The sequence below is a fragment of the Brachypodium distachyon genome, chromosome 2 (genome assembly GCF_000005505.3).
Source record: "Brachypodium distachyon strain Bd21 chromosome 2, Brachypodium_distachyon_v3.0, whole genome shotgun sequence".
NCBI lineage: Eukaryota > Viridiplantae > Streptophyta > Magnoliopsida > Poales > Poaceae > Brachypodium > Brachypodium distachyon.
In genome coordinates, this window is record NC_016132.3 from 17655299 (window position 1) to 17682507 (window position 27209).

Consider the following 27209-nt stretch of genomic DNA (forward strand, 5'->3'; position numbering starts at 1 on the left):
TAGGGGTTTAAGTGTGCGTTTTCCGAGTTTGTGAACTAAAGTGTTCATTTTTACCGAGTTCATGGACTAGTGGTGTATTTTACTCAATTAAGAATTACTCTATCAATATATAATTATAGATACAAAATCCGATTATAAATAAGAATTTTTAAAAATAAATCTAGTGATTCCAATTTTCCATAGTACTAATATGATACGGTTAGAGTATATACAAACAGCTGAAGTCAGCCACCTACCGATCTTCCCCATTCCACCAGGAACTTTGACCAAGAAGTTCTCGCCAGATACGCAAACGGCACAGGTCGCCACTCACCAGCAACATTGACGGACCAAGAAAGAATTGCTCGGGAGCAGGTACGTGGAAACTATCCAGGCCAGTCATGGTAAACCATAAATAGGGCCATAGAGGGGCAGGGCAGTGCAGACACACCCACACACCCATTCCTGCAGGCAGCAACAGACAGCGCACAGAGAAACGAAGGCTCTGCTAGACTGCTATGGCGGCCAAAGCTCAAATTTCCCTCTGCGTGCTCGTTGTTTTCCTCTTCCTCCTCGTCGCCACGGAATTTGCTGCTGCTAGGGAACTAGCTGGGAGCGGTATTGTTTACTGGAACCTCTCATTCTCTAATTCCTTCCTTTGTACTCAGTCAAATTCTCTCATCCCTCCCTGTCCCTCTCTCTGAATTCATGCTTGATTATTTGCTTGATTCAGATGGCAGCGGTAACTACGGGGGCGGCCTGGCTCCACCGGGCGCGAGTTATCCAACCACTCCATTTCCACCGTACTAGGTCGGAGAACCAGTATACGATATGAACACGGCCATGTATTTCTTAATAAACGACCTGTACGCACACTTATGTACCTCTCCACCTACATGTAAGCAGAGCTTGTGATCTCCCTGCGAAGTGGACTATGGATACCAGATTACCGGATCCGTCGTGGATATCACGGCGGTCGAACTATTAATTAATTGAGATTTTTGCCAGAAATCATTACCTTGTGGAGTATAATACATTTCTCTGATTAAATGTGTCATATCCGTTGCCTAGTTTAGGCCAGAATTGGCGTGTGATATACTCCATCCATCCGAAAATATGTGAATTGAATTTATGTAAGAGATACACAGCGATCTGACACGAGCAGAAGTGTTTTATAACAAGAGATTTCACATCCACGTAGACACATAGCTTAGAGAAGATGATTCATGGTGAAAAGGCTTACGGGCCGTGAAACCCATCCCCATATTGTTTAAATTTACTAAAACCTACTCCTAAGTGATATTTAGTGACACCGGAGTGAAATATTAATAAAAAAATAACTACGATTGATAATTCATTGTGATTTTATGTTTTACAAAGATTTCACTATATTTTTTTAAATCATTAACATTTTATTTTAGCTGTCAAACATAAGTGAAACTGGAGTAAGATTTTAGTAAAACCGGAACAAAGCACCAACGAAATTGAAATTTAATTTGTCCGGCAATATTTTTTTTAAAGAAATGCCATCCGACTAGCTTTATTGATCATCAAACATAAGTACACGGTAGAATTTCTTTCGTCCAGAGCATAGAATCTAGAGTACTCCACTGAACGCTCCGTCGTCCTCCAAACTTGATCTGGCCGTAGCTTTCCCATCGGACCGCTCCAGACGCACTAGAGCACAGCCGCAGCCCGCAGCTAATCCCCGCCGGAGGCCGGACTCCCAGAGCTTCCGCATCGATCGATCCTTCTTCCTTCTCACGCACGCACCGCACCACACCGCACCATGTCGTGGCTCACGCGCACCATCGCGGCCACGCTCTCCTCGCCGCGCGGCGAGCCGGACCCCGGCGCCGACGGCCACGAATCCGAGACCTCCTCCTCCGTCGACAGGGCGGCCGCGGACGAGGGCTCCTCCTCGCCGCGCGGCCCCGTGGAAGAGGAGCCCGAGCAGCCCAACTCCCCGACCCGCGGCGTCAAGGACGACATCTCCGAGCTCACCGAGACCCTCTCCCGCCGTCTCTGGGGCGTGGCGTCCTTCCTCGCCCCACCCCCGCCCCCGCCGCCGGAGTCCTCGTCCCCGCGCGCCGCTGCAGAGGTGGAGAGTGGCGATGGGGATGAGGAAGAAGACCCGCAGTTCGCGGGGATCCGGAGCGATCTGGCGGAGATCGGGGGGAAGGTGAGGAGCGGCATCTCGATGCTGCAGAACAACATGGCCGTGGCGGAGATCTCCAAGATCGCGTCCTCGCTCCTGCCGTTCGGGGAGGAGGAGGCGGACGAAGGGGATGATGCCGTCCCCGGTCTTACCGAGGAGGTGCTGGTGTTCGTCAGGCACATCTCCACCCGGCCTGAGACGTGGCTCGATTTCCCCCTCTTCATCAGCGAGCGCTATGCAGATGGTAAGATTTGGTGCCTTATTACTTATTACTGTCTTTGATTTGAGCGCGTTTGGTTGGAGGATAGAAGTAACTGAGGCGGGAGAACCTTTGTTCTGATTTATTAAGCTGTGTCTCCAAATTTACTTCAAGAGTTCAAGTGGTATATTTTTACTTGTTTTTTACTGGTGAATACGAGGCTAGTGATTAACGAAGAAAATGGATTTCCGAGAAAATAGATGCTAATTGTGTAAAGAACTCAGAGCATGGACAGCTTCAATTCGTGACACTTACCATCTTTGAATCAACAAATTCTTTTCTCTACTAGTTTAGGTCCGCATAATTAGTAACATAGACTATAGCCGTGACACTGCATCTGAAATGCCATTGCACTTCCTTTCAAAGCTATCTGCATTTCATTAGTTATCCGTTCATAATTTTGCTAGTTTAGCTTGTATACTAGCTTCAACTCAAATTTTATTTCTGGAAGTTGGATGTTGTGGTTCTTTCTGGCCCATTAACAACGCACATTTTCTCATATCATGATTTTCCTTGTGGTGTTAAGTTGATTAATCAAATCTAGCTAATGTCTTAAGCATCATAAGTTGTTTGAAATGAATGGAATACCATGCTCTCTGGGTCATATAGCTTTAAATAACACTAATGAATGTTTTGTATCTCCATGGAGGCTGCGAATTGTATCGTTATGCATAGGTAATAATGAAAATATAACATAATTTATGATAAGCAATCCCTACCTGCTGCACAATGTATAACTCCAGGGTTCATACTTCATATTTAGTAGGGCTCTCTTTTTCCTCTTGGCATGATATTTAACAAGCATTTAGTTCTGGAACAAATAGTCAACCTGTTTATGCATATCCTCTCTTCGTCTTTTAATCCTTAAATGGTTTCCTGATGCTTTGTTGGCATCTAGTTACATCACATCATCCGTGCTTGCCTCTTTCAAACACAATCATGATGTGTGTAACTGACCTCACTGATTTTCTTTAATCTCTTACATAGTTTCTCTTAATCTTTAGATTTTGAACTGTCGGATGCTCAATACCCGCATGCATTAGCTATGGAGCACCTTGTGCCAAGCTTATCAAATCTAAAGGCTCAGATTTGCTCAACTGATATGAGTGAAGCGTGTTTCTGGAAGATCTATTTTGTGCTTCTGCACTCAAAACTCAACAAACAAGATGCTGAACATCTTTCAACTTCACAGGTAGCTTCCTGGATCACTCGCAGTATTTTACCATCTTTTTGGCACCATGTATTTTGTCATTATAGTTTGTGGCTATGTGTGTTGTATGAATGGGATGCTTATTAAGCAAATAATTGGAAAGTTAGACACTCAAGGCTATACCTATAGCACCACAAGCTGGTTCCTAGGCATGTGGTCTATTATCTTAAGAACTGCTTGGTCCTTCACATGTGACATTATTTTATATGCCACATTTAGTACATGTAGAATTCCTGACATGAGTGATCTGTCGTAAGAATGTGACCTTAAAACACAGTTATATTTACCACTAGCAGTTTCAGTTTGCAACTTAGAGCGAGCATAGTTACTTCAATTTATTCTTTTTTATAATATATTATCAAGACAAATAAATCCGGAGTGCTAAGATGCTCTTTTAGTTGACTAGTTTAGACTGGATATGACTCCCTTAAGTCGCATTATTTGGGTTATATTTTAAAACTTCCAACTTAAATTTTCCTTTTCCATGCAGATCCTAGAAGCAAGGGAGGAGTTGCTGCAAAGTTTACAGGCTAAGAATAAGCGAGGATCTATGGTAACTGGGGAATCATCAGAGAATATGAATGTGTCCTCTGCCCCTGTTGAAGAGAAGGTGATACAGCCTTCAAGTATTCAAGATAAAGTTGCCTTATCGGAGGTTCCATCCTTCGAAGAACCCACTTCTGACATCACGCCAGAAATTGAGGCTGAGAAGTTCCAGATCTCAACAACCACTGAGGTGGAAATCATCGACAAGTCAGTGATCGAAGAAGAGTTGTCGGTGAAAGATGAAAGCAAGACTTCACTTGTGGAGTCCAAAATCCATGTCGAGACTGATGAAGATGAGGTCGATGAATGGCCTGATGATGATGACACAACCGAGGAGCCTGAGGCGGTTGGGACAGCAGGCAACCGAGCTTCACTGGGGCAGGAGGAAGATGTATCGTTCAGTGATCTGGAAGATGACGACGACGATGACAATAAAGGGCTTGGCAAGTAGCCAAGCTACCTCAAGGTCTGGTCCCAGGATAATCATCTCAGCCTCTGACAGTCCCACAAGCACAAGCTGGCTTCATTCGAGTGACGCCAGATACACAGTGATGAGAGGATCATTACTCGGTCACTTCTTGAAGTATCCACGAACTGGCTGGGCCTCAGATGCCCCTGAATTAGAACCTTAATGATAGGCGTAAGTGCGTCCGCAGCTGGTGTTAGTGTTGATGGCAAGTACATCTGTATTATTGGTGGCTTTCTGTACATAGAGCCCTATGGGCGAGGCTGCTGCTGTATAAACCAACTTGGCAACATACCAGTGTCCATCTGTCGCTGTTCATTTCGAGCAAGAGGCACACAAGACTGCAAAATGCTCTCGCCCTTTTGTTTGGGTTCCTCGTACTTCCTCCCAATTTCAGTTGCGTGAAAGTGGTTATTCTGGACATACAGTCATACACAAATTCAACCTTTCAAAACCCTGATTGCCACTTTCAAAATAGTTAGATTTGATTCCTAATTATTAAAAATTATGTGTAAATTTTGCATCAAAACATGCTTAACTACGGTCAAACTTTTGTTCTGGAGACCGTGCAGATGTCCTATGAAACTGGAGAGAACAACTTTGCTTGGAATAAAATACCTTTGCCTGGAATAAAATATCCTCGCTCCGGTTATCCTGATAGAGTAATTCTATACTTGCAAGTTTTACGAAATTATACTCACCTGCTGACGTGGAGTGAGCAATTAGAGAGAACAAGGCGGCATTTTGGCTAAATACTTTTTTTTTGGTCATGTACAAGTTTCTTTCTGATGACGAGAGGGTCTGGCCCTGTTTCCTCGTAAGGATCGGAGCCACACATCGAAATACTACTACTGATCGATGTGCTGAATCATCAGCTTTGGCCGAAGAACCAGCACTCTGCTTGTCTCAGGCTTCCGACACTCCAACAAGCACACTCTGGCTTAGTTCGAGTGAGGCCAGGTACACTACACTACACAGTAATGGATGGGTCATTTATTGTTCGGTCATCATTATCCTCTCCAAGTAATGAATTCCCATCAGGACTGGCTGGGCCTTGGATGACCTGAATTAGAACCCTAATTAAGTAATTATAAGCGTGCGTCCGCAGCTGGTGTTAGTGTTGATGACAAGTACACTTGCATAGGTTGTATTATTATCGACGGCCATTATCGACCTCATTCTGTACATGGAGAGATAGCCAAACTTCCTGTTCTGGGGTCTGCGCTAGCCTGCCTGCTGTATCAACCTACCTGGCAACCTACCGCTCTGTCCTTTCGGTTTGGCTAGAAAATCCTAACAAAAATTTGGCTGTTAATTTGATATATCAGAAAATCTTAACCAAATGACAAATCTGGAGAAAAAAGAACTTCATGATACAACTTTGTATAACTTTCTAAAATACTAAAATATAAGTAAACAAAACCATAGTAAAAAATTGCACCGGAAGACCGTGTTCACATACGAATGTGGTGTCTATTTTATGAAGGTGCATACATGGAGTATTTCTTAGTCTAATTGTTCAAAACTCAATACTGAACTATTAGGTACCAACACAAATATTTCACATAAAAACATAGGCATGAACTGTGCAATATTTTTTTATGAGTATGCTTTCCTTGGATATGTTATAAAATAAGAAAATGTATTATAATTTTCAAAGAAATTAAGAGTCATATATAAAGTATAACCTTGTGTGAGAATATGTTGATCACAAAATGTCGATTTTCAAATAGCATAATATTAGATTACCAGTTCGAAAAACTGTGTACAGCACGATCAAATACAAACAGAAAACAAATGATATACTCATCTATCATCATATTTGGCCGAACAATTAAACACTGCATTAGAAACTCACCTCCAGTGACGAGATAAGGACATCGATCATTGTTCGTGCATCGGTCAGGGACACGCCCCGAATTTGGCAGGCCGCAGACACCGCTGTGACGGGGGCAAAACCGGGCCGGGAAGACTTAAGGCACCGCTGCTTAAACACCAAAATCTAACAAAAGACGCAAAGATTTATAACAACACTAGGTAAGTGCCCGTGCGTTGCAATGGAATAAAAAAAATGATACATGTGAGACTTAAGTACACGTCCATTTAATGTCGAAGATATGTTTCTCAACATTGTTTTCTCGACAGATTGTCAAGTCCTACAAAAGGCGCTATCTACGCCGGATTATGATGCGGTGCCGCTGGGAGCGATGTTCAATTGTTCAGATAAGCCAAGTATATTCTCCATATGTCCTTCGTGTATTTTTCGGTCGTGTTTTGTCCTCGGCCGGCTCATGCTTTAGCCGCTTTGGGGTCTTGTTTAGTGTTCTTAGTTCATGAACAGTGGTTGTTTAATTTTTTTTTGGATTGCATTCAAATAACAGACCTCAGCCTCAACTGTCCAAATTCTATTCATGCAATATACGAAGAGGGAAAATCAGAACAAAGCCACACAAAAATGTAGCCAATGGCCTAATGCAGTAGCAGAACTAAAAAAGGAGGGACATTGGTGAACAATAGATGGGTCAGAGAAAAGCTAAAGATACATAAAAAACATTCTCTCTTTGCAACGGCACAACAAATAAAATGATAAATTCTAAAACATGTATCAAAATATTCTATCTTTGGTCTTCTTTGACAACCACTAAACATCCCTTAAATAATTTTTTTCCTAAGATTTTGTTTCTATACTATACTTTCTCAAAAGACAATGATACCTTTACTTCTTAAAATTATATAGCATCACCCGATCAAAAATAGTATTGGGACTAAATAGCTTCACTCCTTTTAGTTCTCTCCACTACCTCACTTCACACATGAAAAAAAGTTAGAAGCAGCACATATTAAAAAAGAACTATGAGAAAATAAGACATGAATGAATGAGAGGGCATCCTGTTCCAAAATAAATTTTACATACAATATTTTAAGTCTATGCATACGTCCATGTCTTGCCTGAAGAGTATGTCTTCTAATTCTATTTTACCTCGACGTCAGATTATTCCAAAACACGTGAGGCGGGACAAAAAGACCAGGAGAAAATGCATGCATTACAAAAAAGTGGACGGTATTACGAAGGAAAAAGAAGCCTACAGAGACATTTTTGGCGAATAATACATTTTCCTTATATTTTATTTCCATGGGCAAATATCTTACCAAAGCAATGTCATCATCTGTAGTTGTTGGAAATTCACCTCCACTTTTGATCAATCAGTATTAGCACGTACACTATGGGCAAATATCTTACTAAAGCAATGTTGTCATCTGTAGTATTTTGTACCTACATGCTTTCTTCTATTTGAATAGTTCTTCATTCTTCAGCTGTAAAGGCCTGCACCAAGTGATTGTTTGCACTTGATGAAACAAGGAGTAAACAAGAGCTGACAGTGTGGTCTGTGTTGCATGATCAACAACACACCAGGTCCGCACTTCTCCTCCATTGGGACTTTGGGATCTTCATTCACATGATTGCCCTGAATCTACTATTTTCGTAAGGCATCTTGGCCAGATGCTTTTAGTGCCCTGCAAGTAGAAGCTCAAGCTTTACTTCTTTCTGATCTCATGTTTCAAAATTTGATCTTGCAACCTTGCAGGATGTCAGTTTCATCAGAGAGAAACAAATTTTGGCTCATGTGTCAAATATAGATGTTATGAAAAGTCCATCAGGCTGCAACTTAATTATTCTTTTCTTCAGACTACTTAGCAGCTGGTATATGACATAGCCTGACCTGTGGTATCCACTACTCACTGTACAAAATGACATCAAATGATAAATATAATTATGACCAAGAATTTTGTATGCGAAGAGCAAGTGACACTCTCAATAGAACATTACCGAACAGTGCAAACTTTGACGGTATTGGTACAACAAGAAAAAATGTCTTTAAAAGTTACATTGTGCAAAGTTTCAGGTGGAGTAGCAAAAAGGAATGAACATACCAGTGGCTCATAAATATCGGCAATGGTTACTGGGTCAAAAGTATCCATTCATCCTCTTACAGATATTTGACACTGTACATAAAGGGAAAACGAGAAAATAACTTTGTGCAGACCAAACCTTTGGTTATAGGCCACATCGTCAAGAGCAGGAAAAAAATTCTGTGAGAAAACTGGAGGTGTAAGCCTACAACCAACCTTGCGCAGATCAATGGTTCTTCCAGATTTTGTAGTATTGCTTGACATATCGGATCATCTGGGATTAAAACACCCACCTGCCTCCTTTTCACATACCTAGTAGATGAACCGTGTTTGATACATTGCTTTGGCAATTTCTTGGTTGTAGGTAAAATAAGACACATATCAAATACTCCCTCCGTCCAACAAAAAATGTCTCAAGTTTGTCAAAATTTGGATGTATTTAGACATGACTTAGTGTATAGATGCATTCAAATTTAGTCAAAGTTGAGACATCCTTTGTTGGACGGAGAGAGTATAAGATTTATTATACAAACTGACTAATCAGACAAATAATTTGTACCTGCGAAATTCCTATTTACTGTCTAAAAAAAGGGATGCCATCACACTGGAAGCGGCCTGGCTGGTGGAGGTGGACTTGCTCGAAGTCCCTCCATTAGCGGTGACCGGTGGGGGCAGGGGCAGCAGGCGGAGGCCGCCGCCGCCGCCGGCTCGATAAGGAGGGCAGGGATGGGGGCAGCGGGCGGAGGCCAGCGGTGCTCTCCTCAGGCGTCCGTCCTCAGCGGCAGGAACTGGCGCAGGATGCGCTGCGTCCCATGACGGCGTCCGTGGGGACCGGCAACATCGCACCCCATGGCGGCGGCAATGCGCATGGCGGGGAGGAGCAGGTGGCACACGGGCATCGGGTTGGGTGAGACGCGAGAAAAAAAGAAGAAGAGAAAAACGAAGGGAATCGGCAGTACGGGCGGTGGCACGAACCTGTAATTTCTCTGAAGTTGACGTACGACGAACGAATGTAACTGTGATCAAAGAGTAGTAAAGATACGAGGAGAAAATACACGTCTGCACGGACGGGGCAAGTGTAAGTGCTCTAACCATCAAACCGTGTCGTGTTGGGCTGTTGGGTGAATCGATTGATGCTGGTGCCGCGTCCTTGTCTCGTGGAGAAACATAACATGCATGCGCCGGGAACACGACCAGACCTACGAAAAAGAAGCACAGGCTTTTATCCGGGAGAAACTGTGTTATGTTGTGTTGTGTCATCGCGTCCTGGACTACGTAAATAAACTACTTCGTCCGATTATAAATTTTTGTATCAAATTTGTTTAAATATGGACGTATCTATTCTTAAAAAGTGTCTAAATGCATGTAATATTTTGACAACAATTTAGGATCGAAGAGATAGATCTCGAGAGCAATGGAGGGAGAGGGGTCTGTTTCCTCGCAAGGATGTATTGGAGAGCCACATGGCTTGTCTGCACGGACCCGGCGGGCACACAAACAAAATGTTCGTTCCAAAAGGCCGTCCCGAGCCAAATACCACCACCGCTGCATTCTCAATCCACGTGACGAACCGCGTGTGCAAAATAATAATACTAGTAGGACGTACTTGTGACAGTTGGATGTTATCGTTTCTTTGCTTTCCTGTCTGCACCGGAAGAAGCTGGAGAGAAGGGGGCCAATTCGGCAGGTGTTTATTTTTGTTGTTACTTGAGGAGTACAGGTGGGTTTAGTTTGTGATGATGCCAGATCGCCAATTGGAAGGAAGATGCAGCACAGGCCAAGGAAGCTTTTTTGCTTGCTAGTGACCCGTACTGTGGGTTTCTGCTATTTGCCTCCACATGGAATGCTCCAACGGAAGGAGCAAACTTGGGGGTAGACGTCCTTTTCGGCGATAGGGACACGGATCAAGGAAACGAACAACCTGGCCCTGCCAAATTGCCCAAGGCACATGGCAGAGCCAAACACAGGATTGGGCATTGGATGGTCCCTTCAAGTTCAACAGGCAGAGGCTCCATTTGTGAAGCTAGCAATGGAAGTTTCTCTTCCTAGCTGCAGCATTCAGAAATTACAAGGCTCCTCATACGAAGAGGGAAAGAAAACAACAGGGGTGAACCATTGAACAGGTATCTCGATAATTAATTATCGTGATAATACACGGTGAAAACAAGCAGTATTATCTTCATTTGAAGGTAAAGTCTGTCAAGAAGGAAGAAGGACCCCCATCTAGGCGCCAAAGATTTTTCTTACAAAAAGAATTTGAGTGACCTGAAAGAATAAAAGCATCTCACAGGTTTTTTCGATCCAAAAGCTATATCTATCTACATCATCCACACTTCAGTTGTATCTCGTGAATAATCTCTGCCCCTTGGGGTAGGGATCAGAAGTTGCTCATGTAAGCATCAAAACAATGCCGCGCTCTTCTCCTTTTACAAAGGGCCATTTGATGCTTGCAAAGTATCTTCAATGAAAAAAGGGAACCCAGTTATACTCTTCTTCATTTGCTATCACTCCACTTGCTCACCGATTAGGTCGAGGCCGACTACCAAGAATGAGACCCCTTGGAACAGGAGGAAGTAGAAATGGATGCCCTGGGCAGACAGCACGCTGCGAGCCGCTGCTGTTAACAGGAGGAATGACAGTGCCAGTTCCTTCCTGTAGATCCTATTGTGCTTCTTCTTCTTGGAATCCTTTTTGGGAAGTGATTCCTCCTTTGCTAGCGCGTCAAGGTTGGGCGCGGACCCTACTCTTTGCTGCTGCATGGAGTGTTTCTCGACGAGGGCGACAAGATCGCCCTCGGAAGAACGACCTGATTTCTTGGTGACGACCCACTCATAGGCACTCCCGAGCTGGAACAAGCCAGAAATCATGGCATTGAACTTGGTTACTGACATCGTGTTCTCGAAGAGAAGGTATGGAACAATGAATGGGAAGGATTTTGGGGATGGGAGGACGCTAAGGATGGACATTGTTACTGGAATGTAGCACACAACCCATGCAGGAAGTTCAGCTTCAGGAACAAACATTGTCATGGGAAGGATGACACAGAAAAGGGTGAAAGAATAGAAGGGTAAGATGAGCTTGCGGAGGAGGAAGAATAGAAATATGAGGTTGCACTTCTTCCAGAATCCAATCTACAGTAGAAAGTAAGCAACACCATTAGGCCAATAATCCAAACATGAATAGACTACACAATGCTAAATAGCAAAATAAAAACTAAAGATGTGTTGGCACACATTGTGGTTAGTTATTCCAATGATTCTATTCAAGTGAACAGAAATTTTATTTTATCATGAAATTTGAGGACAGCTTGATATAAGCGAACGAATTTAAATTAAGTACACTTTGCCAAACAGTTCTAGAAAGGGGGAACTTTGACAATTACCCTTATCATGTATATTATCCTATCGAAACGAAATTTGTTGCCAAGGGCTCCTGTCCTCTTACAAATAAACTAGATTTAACTGAATATGCTACATACATCTCTGGACATTTTAATTTTCATCATCTGCCAATCTAGGAAAAATAGGAAGAGGCCCGTACCTCAGATTTTATAATGTCCACGAAGCAGAGTCTAAACAGTTGCATGGGACCTGAGTGCCACCGGTGCTGCTGCTTTCTGTATGCTTCATATGATTCTGGCAACTCACATTGACACTGAAAAGGAAGTTACACAAACTAAATGGTTACTCTTTAATCTCTATGCAAGGCAGATTATGCAATGGGTCACAAGGAAATTTATGCCAGTACCTCAACGTCATTCAGGTAGAGAAACTTCCATCCCTTGAGATGTGCTCGGACAGCAATGTCCATGTCCTCCACTGTTGTCCTCTCCATCCACCCACCGGAATCCTCAAGCGCCTTGATTCTCCACACTCCCGCAGTTCCATTGAACCCAAAGAAGTTGAGGAATGCGCCATTCACTTGCTGCTCCACCTCAAAGTGGAAGCACAGATTTATGTTTTGTAATCTAGTCAACAAGTTCTCATCGTTGTTTACAAAAGACCATCTTGCCTGAACCAACCCAACATCATCCTTTCCCTGGAAGTTGCACACTAAACTTGTAAGAAAAACATAATAAACAGGTAAAGCAATTTATGCAGTAGCAATATAATTAGAGCTGTGGGCATTGCTCAGTTGAGTCAAACCTTGAAATGGGGCATGGCTCGCTTCAGGAAATCCGCTTGTGGTTGGAAATCAGCATCAAAGATGACAACATATTCGTAGTCTTTCACATAACTGCAGTTCATTGCTGATTTGAGGTTTCCAGCCTTGTAGCCATCCCGGATCACCCGGTGCCGGTATACAATGTGCACGCCCTCTCGCTGCCATTTCTCTACCTCCTCCTTGATAAGCGCCGAAGTGGTAGGATCATCAGAATCATCCAATACCTGCACCAAGAAGTTTGACCTTGGCCACTCCAGGTTGCAAATTGCACCTATGGATTGCTGGTAAACCTGCAGACATCCAAATGAAAAGAGTTTAATTAACTAGGTCAATCTTTGACAACAAAGAAAATTACATGTGAGATTCCGCAAATTAAGCGCAGCAGTAGTTGAATTTTATCTTTTCTTAGCTTATTCCAAAATTAAATATGCCATAGTTTTGACACTTTGACCTTCAGTCACATGCCTTCTCAATTATTATCTGATGGGTGACGACGACAACATCCAGACCGAGATTTGGATATTAAGTGTGCTTTTAAGAAGTATGGATCCCAACAGCAAACAAAAATCGACCTTTTCCTAATGCAAAACACAAAATCGGTTGTTGCTTTAGGATGCCCATCAAGTCAGGAGTACTTTAGAAAGCATCAGCTTGTGATCGCAGAACATTAGGTCAAAGAATCAGACAAATGCAGTTTATGACCCACTGAATCTAGAATTCATACCACCCAACCCGCATGGTGAAGCTCCAATAACAGCAGCTTAAGAGTAGATCTTCCGATACTTGCAGAGAGAATAATCTAGTACAGCAGTAAAGCAAATGGTGGGGAGTTTAAGCCTGGGATTAGTTTACCTCCCGCTCGTTGCACATGGGCATCTGGACTAGAACCATGGGGAAGTCCTCGGCGCCGGCCTCGACATCCTCCTTGTCGCTGGCCTGGGGCACGGGCCTGATGCCCTTGAGCTTGATCCAGAAGCAGCCGAGGCAGAGGACGAGGCGGTCGACGCTCTGGATGAGGAAAAGGACGACGCAGGAGTTGGTGAGGAACTGCAGCGGCGGCGCGAGGTACCGGAGGCGAACGCGCATCCAGCCGGCGTAGGCGGCGGCGAAGAGCCCGTCCATGGCGTCGAGCCCGGGCATCTCGAGGTGCCAGCCCTGGAGGTAGGCGGCGACCTCGACGGCCAGCAGCAGCAGGGAGAGCGCGAGGAAGACGCGGATGCAGCCGTAGAAGCGGGCCCTGAGGGCCGTGTTCTCCCCGGGGGCCGCGTCGGAGTCCGTCCGGCCCGCCGCCACCCGCCGGCGCGCGGCGGCGGCCACCGCCAGCGCCGCCGTGGCGGCCCCCGTGAGCCGCCCCGCCGCGCGGTGCGCCTTGAGGAGCAGCACCCAGGTGATCTGGCGCGCGTTCTTCCCCCGCCCGGCCTTGCCGCCGGCCAGCCCCGCGGGGGACCCGGGCCCAAGCTCCGGCTCCACCTCCGAGATCGACCAGTTGGGGTTCTCCATCTTCACCACCACGGGAGTCCCGCCGCCATTGGCCCTCGCCGGCTGCTGCTCCCTCCCCCACCACGACGGCGCCATTGACACCCCTTTGTTTGCCGCCGCCTCGGACTGACAAACAAACCACGGAATCCCACAGATATACGACCAAACGAGGCAACAAATCACTCCTCCTCCTCCTCCTCTTCGTGGCCAAACTTCCTTCCTCAGAGACTCATCAAGAACGGGGCACCGCCCTTAATAAACCTCCCGAGTCCTGACCAAACACCACACCCGCCGCAGGCCACGAAGAAGGGGGGGTGGGGGAAGAAGAAGAGCAGCTCACCACGTCGTCGCTCTAGGATGGGAGGGAGAGCTCCAGCTTTCTTTATTTGTAGCCTCGCCACCGTCTCTCGCCGAGATTAAAAAATGGAAGGGGCTTCTTTTGGAGCTCCGGCCCTTGACGAGACACCGCGGAGACACGCACACGACCGAGCCGTGTGGGGTGAAAGCGGAAAGAAAAGCTGGCAAGCTCGGTGAAACCAGCTACGAGGAGCAGCAGTATCGGATTGGATTCTTCCACGCTGCTGCTTGGTAAATCAAATCAATCAAATTAATTAAACCGCGTGTGTGCTTTCCTTTTTTCTAAACGAGCGGTGATTAGCGGCGAGGCGGAGCCGCGGTTTGCGTCGTGCCGCCGGACCGGCGCGCACGTCTTGGGTCTGTCTGTCTGTCTAATTCGTTGCGTGCGGTTGGCTTTGCATTGCAGCCTGGCGCTGTCGGTGCCGGGGCTCGCTCGGACAAGAAGAATTTACTACTTGTACAGTACATGCGCGCTTGACTTCAAGTTTGGCTGAGACTGAGATAGATTGATGATCCGCAGAGTTGAAGTTTGTGAGAGGATGAAAAGGGGGGAACACCAAAGATAGGCGAGATGAGATCGATGATATGCTCGGGCGATCCACTGGGAGTCCAGATGGGGACAAAGTCACAAAGACACGCCGTTTGGCCGCTTCCGAGTTAAACAATGTGAAATCCACGATAAAGAACAAAACAGAACTGCTCGATGGATCGAATCTGAACACTAGCGGGGCAGGAATACAGGATTAATTAGCACCTACACGAAACAAACAAACAAAGTTAACTAGCTTGACAGCTCGTGCTTCGTGAAGATCTCTTATTTTTTCTTACATTCGTTCATTCATCCAGTGAGTCACGCAACTGTTTTCTGGTGAGTCAGTCAGGGACACCATCATAGCTGCCACGCCTAGAGGGGCTTTTGACGATTGGGAAGGGAAGTTATTATCGGAGGAGGGAGGAGACAGGCGATGTGGGCAGGCAAAAGATCCCAATCGTGCAGGAGCACATCTCCATCGCCACAGTGGCATCGCTCATCGGGCAGCTATATGCAGTGGATATGATGATATGCTTCACGTTTATTGTTGGTTCCTTGCTTCCGCCCCAGGCAGGGCCGGCCATTTACTCCTACACACACACGTACTGTCTGTTTGATTACTTACCACGGAGTACTGGCTGCTGCTAGTCCTGTAGTGGTAGCTGCACACCTTAAATTCGATTTGGCTTTTGCTCTAGTCTACTACGCGCTAGCTGCTGCTCCAGTTTTGTAGGAGTATATTCGTGCTTGATGTATGGAACTAAGGTCGATTCCATCATCTTGGGTTCCTTTGCTTGACTAGTTGCCGCTTCAGTTTCAGCAGGAAATGGAGGCTCCTAAAAGCAAGACAATTCCGGGCGTTAATGTGGGTCTTGAACTCTTGATTAGTGGGGGTGTTTTTTTAAAGGGAAAGAAGATGGTCTCGCATTGTGATCTAGCTTTATAGAAAGCGACAAGAGCATGGGTCTGGATTGCAAAATGTGTGTTCTTCGTGGTAAACTTGGTCTTGTGATCTCAGTCACTGGTCCCGAATCTCCTAGTCTTTTGTTAGGTGAAATACTATTTAGACCATCAAGAAAGTTACATTATTCATAAAAGAATTCGTGGGATTCGGAAAAAGGCTAAAGGAAATTTGCATTATGCACAGAGAAAACGTAGAATTTCACTATCTCACGGTAGACATTTGCGCACTATGTTTGCCGCACTTTGTTCAAATGTACTCCCTCCATCTCAAAATAAGTGTCGTGAATTTGTATAAAATCTTGTACAAGTCCACGACAGTTATTTTGGGACGGAGGGAGTAGTTAATTTTGATTTTTAACCTCACTTTTAGCACTTCAACTGCAGATTTTGTCAATAAAAATGCGTCAAATATTTTTGCCGACACGAGTAATTTAACACTTTAAAATGCCACGAATATAAATTTAACACACTTTGAAATGTGTCAAGAAATCTACCGTGGCGGAGCCGACGGTGAGAAAAGATTTGAGAGAAATCTCCGGCTGAATCTTGAACGCCGGGGGGCCATCCAGATCTCGATGATTATAGTAGCCGCGGTGGCCTGAAAATTTTCTCGAAGTGAGAAGCCTTGCAGCAGTGTCAAACAAGAGATTTCCCCATCAGAGACGTACAGTGGAAACTTCCGTCAGTCCAAGGCGTTGGGTAAATTATTGGATCCGAGAACAGGAAATGCTACTCTAGTTAACTTGTCATCAAGCCCGATAACATTCCCGTGTTAACTCTTCATTCCTCAGTGCGTACTCTAATTACTCCTCTCGATCTAGCTAGCTAGTGCTTAAATCAACAGCTATAGCTGGGGTACTCCAAGCAGCTAGCAACACACGCTCCCTCAAGTTGAGGCTGCCATTATATATTGGGTTAGTACTGCAATGTTTTTTTTCTCGAGAATATTTTTCCCTCACACAATATTATTACTCATCTAATTAATGGCAGCAATAATTAATTTGAAATATATATAATCCGTACATGCACAGTAATAACATTAATTATAAATTAATCCCTCTAACTAAAGTGGCAGCAAATTAAGAATGAGATGGGAGGGGGGTTGAAGAGTGTCGTACATGGTGGACGGCATGTCGATCGATCAGCTCCTACTAACATGGAAGAAGCACCTAATCCCAATCCCGGCCGGGCACGTACTAATCCGATCCCCCACTATTGTACTTACTCGCACGTCCATCCACAGATTCTCCGGATCATGCTCTCCCCGGCCGTCCGGTGCCCCAATCAGATATATGATAATACGAACGCATATATCGACGCGAACGGGATTAACGGAGACTTATAGACCTAAACAACTCGCAAATGGTGGACTTTGCCGACCGTCCAGGAGTAGAAAAATCAAAACCTTCGCTAATGACTACCTGAAGGAGAACTAGTACTCCTTTTAAAACTCTGTGTACAAAAACGTTCCTAATTAATCTCGTGGACTGCACTGAACAATTCGAAGAAATCAGAAGAGCTGGTTTGGGTGCACTGTGTGGGGAGGCTCACATCTGGCGTGTCGGCGCTGCGTCTCCCGAGTTCTGAGAGTTTATTCCTGACCGGCCGGCCGCGCCTGCATGCAGGGGACGACGAGAAGAGGTCCAAGCAAATAACTGAATGATAATAATAACACATCATGCGTCGCACAATGGCCAGGCGGTTGAATGAATTCCTAGCGACGTACGTAGCATACTGCTGCAGCACGAACTCAGAGGGTTTTATTATTACAGGGAAGAAGTCGTCGTCGTGTGGGAGAAAAAAGGAAGGAGGAGGAGGAAGCCGGAGGAAGCACTTGTCAGAATTGAGAAACCTGAGGTAGAGTACTCGTGGAATTAAAGAAAATTTCGACCGGAAACCTTCCGTGGCCGCAAAGCATGCATACGCAGTCATGCAGACTCGCCTCTGACTTTATATCACACACGTACTGGCAGCCAACACGGGCAGGCAACAGGATGGATGCATGGAGCAGCGTTCGAGTAAAATATGTACAGGTTGCAAGCAGTCCATGGGTACATTAATCTTTTGACGAGTATTTTTCCGTTTTGTCCGTGTTGATACAGATGTAAGGTACACCGTGCAGTGTGAAAGGAGAGGTCGAGAGACATTCTCCATAGGTGAGAGCTACGTTTCACCGGCAGCTGCTACTTAGCATGCAGGGACGACAAGGTACATGGATCAACAGTAGCCTACGAGATGAGGAGATTTTGAGTGCTAAGCTAAGCTAGCATCGTTCTAAAAGAAGGGAAGGGCCATTCTGGGTGCCAGACCGGAGACCACCGGCACCTGCATCACAGCATCAGTGGCATTAACGCGGGTCACGCACCTCACCGGCCGATGGGCCGGCCACCGTACGCAGCGAAAAAAGCCTTGACGAAGACCGCCTGTATAATCACATCCGCCTCTGCATCCATACCGTACAAAATTATGTGCAACGGGCCTGTCCATCCGTCTCCTCCGAGGCTTCTCCTTGGAAAGGTTCGCTGACATATTAATAATCATCGACATGGGTAAAAAGAGTTTTTAAAATGATAAAAAAATACAAAAGAATTTTTGGAAACGGCAACAATCACTGGAACTGGCCAAAGACGGGCCATCGTTCTCGTCCTTCAATCACCGGAGCCAAAGATCACCAGAATACAAGAGCAGCAATCATCGTACACCTAGAAAATTGACCGGATCCCAAGAAATTTGTTTTTTTTGAGTGGCGGAGGGTTTTTTTTTTTAGGGGACCAAGAGATTTGCCGTACACCCAGCTTCACATGCAATGAGATCAACTAATACTGGGCTTTCTTTGTAAGATACGCATCTTTAGCTTTTTTTAGGGGAACATCAGTAGCTTTGTTGGAACGGATCATGTGATGGAGCCTGGGCCGGCCCATTTTTCCCAGAAGGTCCAGGGGAAAAATCAGGAAAAGGGCCAGAAACTTCACATCTAGACTATAACTCACATAAAACATACGAGCTCTGGGCCTCAATTTACGCTGGACGCTGGACTATTGTACGTAACGCCATGGTGATTGAGTTCCAATAATCGCAGCACCCAGAGCGTGGACCTTACCTTTCTTTTTTTGTTACTCCGTTGGTCTCAAAATATAGAACATTCGTTGACCGTCAAACTTTCTATTGGATGTTACAAAGATTTCAAGTCAGTCTCAATTCTTTAAAACTGCACGTGTGAGTTTTCATTGCTTAATAAGTGGTTCAGCTCAGGTCTTAAGGTGGTTCGGGCACGTGTCCCCTGCAAACGTGGCTATTTGGGCCCACATGTCAGGTGCGAAGAATTGTGAGTGGGTGACTTCAACAACAAGGGCTTTGAGCCTGGTGTTCAGAATTATGATAATTATGATGTACCGATCTCCTTACAATTTTTTTATAAAAAACATGTGTTTTTTTTCCAAGTATCATTATAGTGCTGTGGTTTTTGTTTAACAACAAAGGTGTCTCAAAAATCAACGAGCCAGGTTCTCTCGAAAGTGAAAAATTTATTATTTATCCTCCCTTTTTTGACCACTCTTTCTTTTTACCACTCTTTATCCTCGCCTTATTTCTTTCCATTGCACTGAAGTAAACTGTGGGAGATACCAAGCTTCAAAAATAAAGGAAGAAACAGTTGGAGCTACCATAAAAGACGTGGGCAGGAGGATAATAAACGCAACGTGTCGTGCTAGGCATGACGATAGTGACTTTAAAATAGTGTTTTCCTGCATTATTTCTCCGGCTGTTTTGCATTAATTCTCTTAAAATAATATCAAAATATATTCCCTTCTCCAATTTCTTCTTGCTGAACTTTCTCTCCGCTTTCCTTTGCTTCTGGCACTTTCTCCTCCTACGCTTCCCATTCTCCAATCCCAGCAAAGCAAGGGCTCGGACAAAAGCAAGAGGAGGAGCGAGAGATTCTGATTCACCAGCCTCCAATCCAGTCCAGTTGCTTCTGCCCCAGTCCAACCCGAGGTTCGGAGCGACCTCAAGAACACCCTCTTCCTGCGACCTCGCCGCGCGCAGGTAAAGAACCTTGTTGTCCCTTCCCGCCCCCAGCTTGTTCGTGCTCCGTTCGCCCGGTGAATTGGAAGCTGCGATTTCGTCTGATCTGGTATTTGTTGTGTCGTTTTGGGGGAGAATAGACCCGACCTTAACGTCCTGTGGTGATTTTCCGCGGCTGATTGAGGGGTTCGGTTAACCCTGTATCGGAAGTGGGATGGATGGGAGAGGTGTTGTTACCATTTCATCGTAGTTGTATTACCTGTATGCGTTTAGCTCCCAATCCATTACCCTTGTGCAAATGCATCGGATGTTTGCTTGCTGTTATTTTGTTGAATGGAGTCCTCTGATTGCCATGGCCTAGACCCTAGCCTTCTTACTTTTAGCATGTCTAGAAGGAAGGAAACGAACAGTGATGTTTTAGCAGGGGACCAGTTTGGACTTGGGAGCAGTGCATTTACGTTTCTACTGTGAAGTTTATTTTTGTTGGAAACATGTTTTATCTTCTGTCTAGGTGAACTCCTGCAATTGTACTTATGTTATAGTTTAGTTTTCCAGCAAAAACAGGATAGTCATTTTTCTTGTGAATCATTGATCCATTGTACACATGTGATGGACCGTTGTTTACTGTGCCTTGTGTAAGATAATTGGGAGCACTCGAAGTCTAGATACCGCGAGTTGCTCACTAATGCTCTGAGTGTCTATGCTTGTACATCCTCTATTATATGAATAATCTTTGTTTGGTTTCTTCACTGTTGAGTTGCCACCTTGCCATATTGATTGTGGATGTCCCTGTTTCTTCAGTTATGGCAGCTGAAGCCTATAAGTACAAAGCAGAGCTACTTGTCAAGGACTACCTGCTACCAGATTCCTATGTTCCATATGCTGCTGTGCTCGGAGGAATCCTGATGTGCAAGTTGGTACTGTCATTCACCATTACCCATTTCCTCTACTAGTCTGCATGTGCAATAACATGCTTATTTTTTGTACAAAATATTGATAGGGGCAAAATATGTGCTAAATTTGTTAGATATGTTCATGCGGTCTGACTTATTGAGTTTTAATGTGGGGCCTTAATTTCCAGTGGAGTTTTAGCCTCCTTTTTCTTTCTTCGTTAGTTCAACTTGAACTGATCTTATTTTGCCCTTTAAAACACGATTACAATAATGACGCTGATGCCTGTAGATCAGGTACCAGTAGTTAACTTTCATATTGTGGAACAAAGCATTAAAAGAAGAAATGCTTGGCAGTACATATTTTCTTATTAAGGTTTGTATTTAATCTTATACTCCCTCCGTCCAACAAAGGATGTCTCAACTTTGACTAAATTTGAATGCATCTATACACTAAGTCATGTCTAGATACATCCAAATTTTAACAAATTTGAGACATCCTTTGTTGGACGGAGGGAGTATCATTTTTAATTTGATCTCAATTCATTATAAGGCGAGGTCAGTTTGATACAGCCTAAAGCCCCAACATGTAATGGTTGAGCTATTCAAATTGAATTTTGGTGGACCAAACTCAATATGAAGGTATCTTTAAATAGCAACACTGCAAATCTGCAATAGAACAGTGTGATGCTAGTAATAAACATAATTTCTAGCATTGCATTTGCTGTTTGAACGTTAATTTCTTCAATGGAACATCTTGAATGCATTTATCATACTGGAACTCCAATTGTTTTAATGGTATATTGATAATAATTTACTTTTGCTAGCCCAGGCCTATGATTTCACACGCTTTATCAGTTCGTTTCACTACAAAGGTTATGCCTCTCTTTCGAAGATGCAAAAGATTGAATGGAACAACAGGTGGGATTAATGTTAGAACTTAATTTCCAATTCTCTCCCCTGTTATACATAAGATTTTATGACCCTTATCTTTTCTAGGGGCATGTCCACTGTGCATGCAATATTCATTACGGTAATGTCCGTATACCTAGTCTTCTTCTCGGGTTTATTCTCTGATCAGCTGGATGGACCAGTAACATTTAGAAGTTCAAGCCTCTCCAATTTTACGTTAGGGGTATGTGTACACTATTGCTCCATTTATTGTCTTGTGCTAATGCACAAAAGCTTCTTGTTTGGCATCTGTATCTTTTGTTCCCTTTGCCTTCTTGTGAGCTGAATCTCATGTTTGCCAGGTCTCTATTGGGTATTTCATTACAGACATTGCCATGATATATTGGCTTTACCCTTCCCTCGGTGGAATGGAGTATGTGAGTAAATATGTTTTTGTCTTACCTTGCCTTTCCATCCTTCCCATTTCCCATTCTAACTGACTAGCATTGGCCTGCTACTCTTATTCAACTCTTCTAAACTGCATTTTCTGTCTCTGTCTTGTAATTGTAGGTTATCCACCACATGCTGTCACTTACTTCTGCAGTGTACGCTATGCTTTTTGGGGAAGCACAGGTATACATATACATGGCTCTCATCTCGGAGACTACCACACCGGGAATCAACCTAAGATGGTAACTGGATATTTGAACAAGTTACACAACTATTGGTTATATATATTACCATTTTTTTAATGCATCTAAACCACGATTCTCTGCCTTGGTCTCATCAAGGTTCCTTGATATTGCTGGAATGAAGAACTCGAAAGCTTACCTTGTTAACGGAGTCGCAATGGTTGTTACTTGGCTGGTAAGCACTAAGCACAAGACACTGATCGCTTATAAAGTGACACTAATCCTTGATAACACTGAGCTGGAAATTCTTTGACGTAACACATACATATATTAAAAGTGAATAACAACATCCAAGATTGTTGACTGTAGTACTCCCTTAAAGTTTCTCTGATTCACAGTTTCTTCCAGCCTGGAACTGGTGTATTCCTGTTGACTACTTTGAATCTGATCACTGGTTTACTTCCATTGAGGCTATAGTATTGGTACATATGTGTATTTTGTAATCTGGTAACCGTTGTGTTCCATCTGTATATTTCCTATACTAGAAACTGGACTTTGCTGTTACACATCACATAATCCACTAGATCTTATGCATTTCACCTTTTGATTTAGTAGCAGCCGTCCATCACATAAGTTTTGACAGATCATTTAAGTATTTGGATTGCTGCAAGGAGAAATGTGTCCTTTCTAACGCAGGGAGACTTGAGATAAAGTTATCAAATTTACAGCTGTAAATGTGACTAACTAATGCAAATATTCACCTTTACTCACATATGTTTGCTTAATCTGTGAATGATGGATATGGTCTATAAAAAATCAACATGATGTATTTTTACGACTATTTAACTTTCCTTATCTTGAAACAAATGCCTTCATGCAGGTTGCAAGGATAATTCTGTTCATGTACTTGTTTTATCACATGTTTGTACATTATGATCAGGTACATGATGATTTGTTTGAATTCAATGTCCATCACAGCTATTACACAAACAAATCTGATGGTGATACTTGTTTCTTGACAGATTAAGCAGATGGATACCTTTGGTTATGTTCTGGTATTTACTGCACCCACCGTACTATTCGTGATGAATATGGCTTGGTTTTCTAAGATCTTAAGAGGTCTCAAGAAAACAATGGCCAAGAGGCATTGAGTAGTGGAATGTGTATTCACGGCTTTAATGTATAGCCACCATCTGTATATTCACTTACATCTCTGTATAGCTTCTGTGTAGTCACCACTGCAACTCATCCTGGTAATTTCAGCTTGGCTGTTAAGTTCTAGATTTATGTTTGACTACCCAGCTTTTTTATGGATGCTATATTGATCTGTATATATGTTTGATTAGGGTTGCGTCTACTTATTGTTTTTTTTTTAGTTTTTTGTATATATGGTTGTATTTTTGTCACTTTTTTTTTGTCATTTTCTATCTGCTATTAGGTTCCATGTTTCAGTCACATTTTTGTCATTTTCTATATGTTTTGGAAATCCCTAAGAGTTTAAATAGTCCCCCTTAAAAACAAGAATAGCACTTATGGTCCTACAAAATCTTGGTAAGATCCCCAGGAGGTATCAAACCTTAATAATGAGGTATGTTTACCTTTTCAGCCTTCCTGTTATTTAGAATCGGTCAAAACTCACCGCAAACTGCTATTAGGTTCGGCAGTGCAATTAGGCTTAAAATTTGAAACCGAGAAAGCTTTTCTGAAGTTTTCTAGCTAAGCCATTTCTCATGTACTTTACTCTTTTGAATTCAAGAGATCATTTGTGGTTTCCAGTATAGAAAGGACGAGGAAAAGAAAGAGAGTGGGATGCCAAAATATAAGCAATTTCTAGCACACTCAACAAGGAGGATTAGCATTCCTTCTCTTAACTAAGGCAAATTGATGAACTAATGGGTGCAGGTGTCATAAGTGAATCAAAATACTATGATCCTCGAAAATACCAGCTAATCAGATGCCTAGAAAGTGCTCCCTGCCTTTAAAAGCTTCCATTATGTGAGCTATCTAGGACATACAAAGAGAACTCTGCTAAGAACACTGAAATAGTTAATCTATCTCCATTTTTAATATCATAATAATATTGGTACATTAGCTACTATCAACAATGTTAATATTTCTATCAGCAGCATGATCAGGTGTCTTACATCAGATAGCATATAGCTGAAGCTAGTTCCAACTAAGAAGGCCATTTGAATATCTCTTGCATTATTAATTCTGAACTAGTTTTTTTTTTTGGGTACTGAACTAGTTTTAGTTGTACACAGCTTTCTAAAGCTTATAAGTCGTCATAATTCCCCTCTCCTGCCCTGTCACACAATATCCATCATTTCATTCTCCTATCTATTCTTCTTTGCCTACTATCCAACTTCTCTAATTCACTTGCAGAAAATAGCAAACCCCAGAGCAGTGTGATCCTTGGTCTTAGCCATGTTAGATCTCTCGCTGCTCCATCCATGGGGCTAGCATACTCCACAAAATTTGACTTCTTGGACATCATAGAGCCAATAGCAACATACACAGATGGCTACCTTCTGTCCCTTAACCTTGGCACACCCCCACAGGTTTTCCAAGTGTACTTGGACACAGGGAGTGACCTGACCTGGGTTCCCTGTGGCACCAACACCAGCTACCAGTGCCTGGAGTGTGGCAATGAGCATAGCATCTCAAAGCCAACTCCAGCCTTCTCCCTTTCACAATCTTATTCAAGTACCAGGGACCTGTGTGGCAGTCGCTTCTGCGTCGATGTCCACAGCTCCGACAACTCCCATGATGCATGCGCTGCGGCGGGGTGCTCCATCCCTGTCTTCATGAGTGGTTTATGCACTAGACTTTGCCCGCCCTTCGCCTACACTTACGGCGGCCGAGCACTGGTCCTTGGCTCCCTTGCCAGGGACACTATAGCACTCCATGGCAGCATATATGGCATTAGTGTTCCCATAGAGTTCCCTGGGTTCTGCTTTGGGTGTGTTGGTAGCTCCATCAGGGAACCTATTGGCATTGCAGGGTTTGGCAAGGGCAAGCTCTCCCTGCCATCCCAGTTAGGATTTCTTGACAAAGGCTTCTCCCATTGCTTCCTAGGTTTCTGGTTTGCGAGGAACCCTAACATCACCAGCCCTATGGTCATAGGAGATCTCGCGCTGTCAGTGAAGGATGGCTTCCTCTTCACCCCGATGCTGAAGAGCCTCACTTACCCAAATTTCTACTACATTGGCCTAGAGGGCGTTACTATAGGAGACAACGCCGCTATACCTGCTCCTCCAAGCCTGAGCGGCATCGACTCTGAAGGCAATGGAGGGGTCATCGTCGACACTGGGACGACGTACACGCACCTCTCGGACCCGTTCTACGCGTCGGTCCTATCGTCCCTCAGCTCGACTGTCCCGTACAACAGATCGTACGAGCTCGAGATCAGGACGGGGTTCGATCTCTGCTTGAAGGTCCCCTGCATGCACGCTCCGTGCAACGACGACGAGCTGCCCCCGATAACAGTCCACCTCGGCGGTGATGTGACGCTAGCGCTGCCCAAGGAGAGCTGCTACTACGCGGTGACAGCGCCCAGGAACTCGGTGGTCATCAAGTGCCTGCTGTTCCAGAGGAAGGACGACGATGGCGTTTTTTCCGCTGACAACGACGATGGTGAAGATGCCTCCTTCAGCGCCGGTGGCCCCGCGGCGGTGCTGGGGAGCTTCCAGATGCAGAACGTGGAGGTCGTCTACGATCTGGAGTCGGGCAGGGTCGGGTTCCAGCCCAGGGACTGCGCCCTTGGCGTTGGCGCCTAGCTGAGCTGCAGCTGATGGAGCAGCAATTCGTGGTACGTACGCGCGTGCACATGTATGATGTATGCTATCAGGTGTTGTTTGTCTTAAATTATCAGATTGGAGCCACTGTGTGACCACTATATGTATTTGTGAGCGTGTTATAGTACAAAGTGGCCGTACAAGGTCGCTAGCAGAAAAGATGGGTCTCCAGTGGAGAGTTCATGACGAGAAAGCAGCATGCAGTTCAAATTGTACCGGGGGGATGAGTGCTTCTGTTTCAGATTGAAAATAAAGGTGTGCTTTATGTAACGGACGGAATTTCCAGGTTCGGTCCTGGGTATCATGACGAACAGCGCGCGTTTTCGACGTCGGAACACCTTGGCGTGACGAGCTTGGCACCATTTGCTTTGCAAATTTGTGTTCTCAATAAGTAAAGTGTGCTCTGTACATGCAACACACAAGTCGTTGTAGTATAGTGGTAAGTATTCCCGCCTGTCACGCGGGTGACCCGGGTTCGATCCCCGGCAACGGCGTTCTACTCTTTTTGCTCGTTGCTCTGATCGTTCTGAACTTCGGACGGTGGCTGCCGCCTGGTAGCAATTCCATTCTTTTAGGTTGCTACTGCTGGTGCGTGCGTCTGCGCTCTGGGTACCTCTCAGGCCTCGAGCCTTCGACTCGGCCGGCGAGGACTCGCGCTGTTAGAATCACCCGCCCGCATTTTCCTAGCAGAAACATGATGATGGTTTGGTTTCCATCTTCTTCAAGCAAGCAAGCAGAGTGAAAGAGAGAATAGAACTGATTATATGCAATATCTCGAGCACTAAATATGGAAGAGGATAACAGAATATGGTAACCGAATATATGATTCGGTTTGCCTAACACCCCCCGCAGTCGCAACGGGAGATTTTCGGACGCTGAGACTGGATCGGAAGTCCAAGAATAATGGTGATGGTAGGCCTTTGGTGAAGATGTCCGCGAATTCTCGAGACG

At 44.4% G+C, this 27209-nt stretch overlaps 4 protein-coding genes and 1 non-coding gene across 7 annotated transcripts; 4 read left to right on the plus strand and 1 right to left on the minus strand.

The window, feature by feature from the left end:
* Nucleotides 1-1697: 1697 nt before the first annotated feature.
* Nucleotides 1698-4991, plus strand: LOC100839301. Its single transcript, XM_003568080.4, has 3 exons — nt 1698-2381; nt 3401-3588; nt 4097-4991. The coding sequence occupies exons 1-3, from the start codon at nt 1769-1771 to the stop codon at nt 4601-4603; spliced, it is 1308 nt and encodes a 435-aa protein (XP_003568128.2). The 5' UTR covers nt 1698-1768; the 3' UTR covers nt 4604-4991.
* A 5647-nt stretch (nt 4992-10638) lies between these two features.
* LOC100838993 (probable xyloglucan glycosyltransferase 7) lies at nt 10639-14645 on the minus strand. Its single transcript, XM_003568079.4, has 5 exons — nt 13547-14645; nt 12676-12984; nt 12278-12568; nt 12071-12184; nt 10639-11661 (listed from the first exon to the last, which is right to left on the minus strand). The coding sequence occupies exons 1-5, from the start codon at nt 14267-14269 to the stop codon at nt 11035-11037; spliced, it is 2064 nt and encodes a 687-aa protein (XP_003568127.1). The 5' UTR covers nt 14270-14645; the 3' UTR covers nt 10639-11034.
* A 5194-nt stretch (nt 14646-19839) lies between these two features.
* LOC100839605 (transmembrane protein 56) lies at nt 19840-23818 on the plus strand. 3 transcript variants are annotated; one of them, XM_003568081.4, is made up of 9 exons: nt 19840-20069; nt 20850-20965; nt 21771-21859; nt 21938-22073; nt 22192-22266; nt 22400-22521; nt 22621-22696; nt 23342-23401; nt 23484-23818. In XM_003568081.4, exons 2-9 carry the CDS (start codon nt 20852-20854, stop codon nt 23610-23612), a joined length of 801 nt encoding a protein of 266 aa, XP_003568129.1. In that variant the 5' UTR covers nt 19840-20069; nt 20850-20851; the 3' UTR covers nt 23613-23818. The 3 variants fall into 3 exon arrangements, with proteins under 3 accessions (XP_003568129.1, XP_014755325.1, XP_014755324.1); XM_014899839.2 differs by having other exon boundaries at nt 20026-20157; XM_014899838.2 differs by lacking the exon at nt 19840-20069 and adding an exon at nt 20248-20275.
* Nucleotides 23819-23970: 152 nt separating this feature from the next.
* Nucleotides 23971-26510, plus strand: LOC100834702 (probable aspartyl protease At4g16563). The gene has a single exon (XM_003566005.4). It carries the CDS (start codon nt 24915-24917, stop codon nt 26238-26240), a length of 1326 nt encoding a protein of 441 aa, XP_003566053.1. The 5' UTR covers nt 23971-24914; the 3' UTR covers nt 26241-26510.
* A 170-nt stretch (nt 26511-26680) lies between these two features.
* Nucleotides 26681-26752, plus strand: TRNAD-GUC. Its single transcript has one exon. It is a non-coding gene; the product is annotated as a tRNA-Asp (tRNA).
* The last annotated feature ends 457 nt before the right edge of the window (nt 26753-27209 follow it).

What these genes read in the sequence shown, in the direction of transcription:
- LOC100839605 (XM_014899838.2), top strand. An exon ending in GAATCCTGATGTGCAAGTTG is followed by an intron (nt 20,966 to 21,770) that starts GTACTGTCATTC and finishes TTGCTAGCCCAG; the next exon opens with GCCTATGATTTCACACGCTT. An exon ending in TGTTTGTACATTATGATCAG is followed by an intron (nt 23,402 to 23,483) that starts GTACATGATGAT and finishes GTTTCTTGACAG; the next exon opens with ATTAAGCAGATGGATACCTT.
- LOC100838993 (XM_003568079.4), bottom strand. Translation starts at nt 14,269, where the DNA reads ATGGCGCCGTCGTGGTGGGGGAGGGAGCAGCAGCCGGCGAGGGCCAAT. An exon ending in CCATGTGCAACGAGCGGGAG is followed by an intron (nt 12,985 to 13,546) that starts GTAAACTAATCC and finishes GGATGTCTGCAG; the next exon opens with GTTTACCAGCAATCCATAGG. An exon ending in GAGCCATGCCCCATTTCAAG is followed by an intron (nt 12,569 to 12,675) that starts GTTTGACTCAAC and finishes TGCAACTTCCAG; the next exon opens with GGAAAGGATGATGTTGGGTT.
- LOC100834702 (XM_003566005.4), top strand. Translation starts at nt 24,915, where the DNA reads ATGGGGCTAGCATACTCCACAAAATTTGACTTCTTGGACATCATAGAG.
- LOC100839301 (XM_003568080.4), top strand. Translation starts at nt 1,769, where the DNA reads ATGTCGTGGCTCACGCGCACCATCGCGGCCACGCTCTCCTCGCCGCGC. An exon ending in CAGCGAGCGCTATGCAGATG is followed by an intron (nt 2,382 to 3,400) that starts GTAAGATTTGGT and finishes CTTAATCTTTAG; the next exon opens with ATTTTGAACTGTCGGATGCT. An exon ending in AACATCTTTCAACTTCACAG is followed by an intron (nt 3,589 to 4,096) that starts GTAGCTTCCTGG and finishes TTTTCCATGCAG; the next exon opens with ATCCTAGAAGCAAGGGAGGA.